General features: G+C 30.3%; 1 protein-coding gene across 1 annotated transcript; it reads right to left on the minus strand.

Annotated features, from left to right (window-relative positions):
• Nucleotides 1–218: 218 nt before the first annotated feature.
• On the minus strand, nucleotides 219–2,122 carry GONST4 (golgi nucleotide sugar transporter 4). The gene has a single exon (XM_028223047.2). The coding sequence runs from the start codon at nucleotides 1,398–1,400 to the stop codon at nucleotides 348–350; it is 1,053 nt and encodes a 350-aa protein (XP_028078848.2). The 5' UTR covers nucleotides 1,401–2,122; the 3' UTR covers nucleotides 219–347.
• Nucleotides 2,123–5,137: the final 3,015 nt, after the last annotated feature.

Here is a 5,137-nt window from a genome sequence, read left to right on the forward strand (position 1 = left end):
TCTTCAACTATGGGAAAAGGGAAATAAATAACAGAGTTCGATGATCAAACGAACTACGCGGTCATTACATTCTTTTGTTATACTGAAAGAAAGATGTAGCTACTACTACTTCAGGAAAGCAATGTACCAGAATAGACCATAAACCACCAATGAGAACCAAAATTATATGACATATCAAGTCTGAAACAAAATTATAAACCACCAATGAGGAAGAGAACTAGGAAATCAAACTACTCAATAGAACAATATTAGCAAGTCATCTAATACACGATAGATGTTTAAGTCACTAACAATAGGAATAAAGATTCTATTTAGCCACTTTGGAAATGGCAAAACAAGTAAAATGCTTATACACCAGAAATTTTACCAGAGAAACCCTTCACATCATCCTTATCTCCATAATCATCACCATCATTTTCACTATCCACCAGCTTAGATGCTGCAGAATCACGCTGTGGTGGAGCACTGCCAGCTCCAGTAACCGTCTGCTGATAAAGAACGCCTCCTGCGATGGTGAGGAGGAGGCAAACCAATCCAATCGGACCAGCATGCTTATCCCAAATCAACACGTTGATCAGAACTGTAAGAAACTTATTAACCACACCGGTGACAGTAAATGCTGTGGCAGAAATTGCCTTCCTGGCTGCAAATCCAAAGAAACTAATTAGCAACCCAAACACACATGACAGTGACACCGCGAAAAATGCATCGAACTCAAACCAGTTTGCAGACCGTGATCCCACAGCAGCAAACACATCAACATACTCTCCCGTAAGAACCCAAAAGATTGGCGCCATCATCAAAGACAACAAATTGTTGTAAAACACAAAACCCCAAGTATTCAATCCAAGATTCATAACCATGTGTTTGATATAAACCATCTCGGTGGTAATTGTGATCAAGTAAGCGAACGCCCACGAATACGCAGTGAGGGTAAAACCTGAATCAGTGGCAACATACCCAACAGCACCACCCAAAATAATCAACAATGACAAAAACGTAAACTTCGAGGGGCAAGGTTGTTTCCTAAATGTGGTATCGGCAACAGCAACCAAAAGGGGTGTCAAAGACCGGAAAACTATAAATGTGTCGACATTGGCATGACGAAGTAGATTGGTGTTCGTGAAGATCGCAAGATAGAACACAACTGCCGCAGGCATGAACTTCTTGACATTGTCATATGTGAAAGGATCGTGGTGTAAAAACCCTAATTTGCCCAAAATCCACACTCCTAGAGCTGAAGTCAGGTACTGCAATGCAGTTAGAAGACCTGGGTAGTTGAATTTGGTAATGGCTAACTTGTTTATCACCGCAAGCAAGCTTGAACAGAGAGCATAACCAACTACAAGACTGCTCGTTGCATAATACTGTTTCGATGCATCCAATCGAATCAAAGCCATATCTGGTTTATGCCCCCAAATTAAACGCTAAATGTAGTAAATCTGAACAAATTTATGGTCTTGCAGGTTCAGATTTGACGTTGCAAATGGTATTAAGTATGAAATTTGTAACGAACAGAGGTAATAAATGACTTCATTGATACAACTACTGTATGGATCTAACAAGTTTGGATCAAAAGCCACTAAATTTAGCAGAATAGGACCAAAATACGAATTGGGTATTTCTAGATCAGTGTCACGATAAAGACAGACAGCATTGAAACCCTAGTAAAATGCGTAGAATCGAAATAAAATTCGTAGTGTTAAAATAAAGATAAACAGCACTAAATCGAAAACCCAGGTGAAATTGCAGAATCGAACTAAAATTGAAATTGGTATTTCTAGATCAGTGCTCAAAATAGAGACAAAAGATTGATAAATCGAAATCGAAATGAAATGTGTAGAGATCGATGACCGAAACACATGAGAAGTCAAAATGTGAATGAATGAGAGAGAGAAATAGTATAATCAGAGAGAGATCGAAGAAGGAACCTTAGAATGAGAAAGTGTCTCTTCGCTAATCGCGAGCGTTTGATATGTGAGAGAGAGAAGAGAGAGAGAGAGAGAGCTTCACAGTACGTTGTTGGTGAAGGAAGGATTCAGCAGGGATGAAACATGGGTACCATAATGGCCCTGCAATGCCGACACAAACGTCGTCGTGTGGCGCTTTTGTCAAAAAAACGACTTGTGTTTTTTTGGAATAAACGACGCGGCTTTTACAAAGTCAACAATGCTATAGAGCTCTAAAAGTAGAGCTCTAAAAAGAACTCAGAGCAGTCCCAAAAAAAAAATAAAAAATAAAAAATAATTTCAAGCTAAAGCATCACATCAAACTGGACCCCACACACTTCCATGTCATTAGTGCATGGCTTAGAGCTCATTTCCTAGAGCTCTCAAGCGTTTTTGTTACAAAGTCATTTGGTTTGAAAAGTAGGGTAGGGTAGGGTAGGGTAGCGCAGCGCAGCCTTTGATTTATTGAAAGAAGGGTAAAATTACACTGACACCCCTAACGTTGACCCAATTACATTCATAACCCTGACGTGATTGAAACTACTTTCCCCTAGTTAATAATTTCATTTTACAAAACATTAAGGTGAATTACAATAATAATTCTTATAATTTGAGACTTATGTCACTTTAGTTCCTGACTTTTCAATTGTGACACATTTGATTCTGAATCTTGAATCTTGTTTCAAATAAAGACAATTGAATATATCATTATATTTTTTAAAGGTAAAATCGTCAATTTGATAAAATACAAACTAATTTGACAAAAATAAATACTAAAAAAATATTTTTAAATTTTTAAAAATTATTTCTACCCACTAAAGATAAAATTATGTAAAATTGATAACTCTTTTAGAAATTTATTTTTTCTTTTTACTAAATTAATTTTTATTATGTGTTTGGATAATAATTATGTAAAATTATTTTTTAAAAATTAATCATGTAATTTTTATTAATTTTGATCAATTTTACATAATTTTATATTTAGTGAATAGAAATAATTTTTAAAATATTTAAAATATTTTTTTAACATTTATTTTTGTCAAATTAGTTTATATTTTATTAAATTGACGATTTTGCCCTTGAAATTAAACAGTGGTATCTTCAATTGTTCTTATTTGAAACAAGATTCAAAATTCATAATCAAATGTATCACAATTCAAAAGTCAGGGACTAAAATGACACAAGTCCCAAACTATAGTGACTGTTAGTGTTATTTGCCCAACATTTTATTGTAAAATGGACGTTAGACTTGTTAAAGCATATTAATGACAAAAGTAAAAGAAAATGTAACTGATTGAATTATCTTTTGGTACCTTAAAAGTCCTTTATTATACTCTATTTAAAATTATTATTAAAAAATGCTATAGATTCTAAATTTTTTATCAAATAAATAATTAAATGTTTCACATAGATGTAGGATCCACAAAATTACAGACCACACAGCCATGTGAGACATTTGATCATTTATTTAGTAAAAAATTTAATATCTCAAACATTATCCATTATCATTGGGCTGTGATTCCTAACCCAGTGGGGCGACACCACTGACGACCCCCAGTGAGGTGTCGCCTCCACATTGGCCGAAAACAAAAAAAATAAAAATAAAAAATAATAATTTTTTTTTTCCACCAATCACATGCGACCCTCAGTACCCCACTGGGGTCGGAGGCATTTTCCATTATCATTATACCAAAAACAAAGGTGCAATCGCAACAATCACTACACCATTCCACTTGCAAAAACAATGGTATTATTATTCATGTCTGGTTCTAGAAAATTAAATCCACTTTTTAAAATGTTGTATTTTTTATTTTTCAAGTTTTTTTTATTTTTAGTGAATTTTTTAATATTTTACATAAAATTTTTATTTTTGTAGATATACCTAATCTAAACACACTTAAAAAATATAAGATTTGTGAAAAAAATTTTAAAAAAATTCACCAAATACCAAAAAAATATAAAAATACAAAAATTTAATATATTTTCACATTTTGTTGTATTCAATGAATTTTTTTAAAGATTTTGTACCATTTTTTTACTTTTTTAGTATATTAAGATTAATAGATCTAAAAAATTTTCAAAAAATGATTAAAATATTTAAAAAATATTAAAAATATAAAACTATGAATTGAAACTCAAATAATTATTTTTAAAATTCAAAACCAATTCGGGTGATTGTCATTTTCTTTGAAATGACATGAATAAAATATATATATATTTTTTATTAGTTTCTACATATAAAGGTTTAGGGGGCAAAAATGTCCTTTTCATCCTAATGTTAACTTCGTCAAAATAATTACACTGACATGAGGGTCAGTGTAATTTCCCAAATGTGAAAGGATGATCTGTATTAAATTCAAACCTCATAGGATTTTAGTATAATTTACCATTGAAAGAAAAATATTAGAGATTCTAATAAAACTAATAATTTTTTTTAATCAAACATTTACATGGGTATGAGATTCACTTTAGACTCTACTTTCATGTGAATATTTAAGATATGAGTAAACTTGTGTTTTATTTTAGAATTACTTCACTACAATTGTACTTACACGAGGAAAGAAAAAAAATAATATGGCTCTCTGCCTTTCACAATTATTATGCTCTACTCCTATTTTTGCTCTGTCTATATTATTAATTATTATCATTGTTATAATATTCTGTTTATTATTTTATTAGACTAATATCATCTATTGAATATATTTACTGAGTTCTCTTTTGGAATAAATTAAAAAAGTCAATTTATGAGCTTATTCACTTCTTTAAATCACATTTACTATGCTTGGTTATCATTTTTTAAAAACACTTTTAAGAAAATTTTACTTTTTTTTTCATATTTTTTTTATTTTTACTGAATTTTTTTAATATTTTGAGCAATTTTTTTAATTTTTAGACATACCTAACATAAATATACCCAAAAAGTAAAAAAAAATTGAAAAAAACCTTTTAAAAATTCACTAAATAACAAAAATATAAAAAAAATACGAGAATTCAGTATATTTTTTTATATTTTTATGTATTTATTAATCTTTAAAAATATTTTTTTACAAATTTTTTATTTTTTAGATACATCTAAGTAAGGTGCATCTAAAAAAGTAAAAAAAAAATATTTAAAATTTTAAAAATATTTACTAAAAATAAAAAAAACACGAAAATTAAAAAACTCAATTTTCAAAAAATTTAATTAA

The sequence above is a fragment of the Camellia sinensis genome, chromosome 13 (assembly GCF_055761805.1).
Source record: "Camellia sinensis isolate YWXY chromosome 13, ASM5576180v1, whole genome shotgun sequence".
In the NCBI taxonomy this organism is placed as follows: domain Eukaryota; kingdom Viridiplantae; phylum Streptophyta; class Magnoliopsida; order Ericales; family Theaceae; genus Camellia; species Camellia sinensis.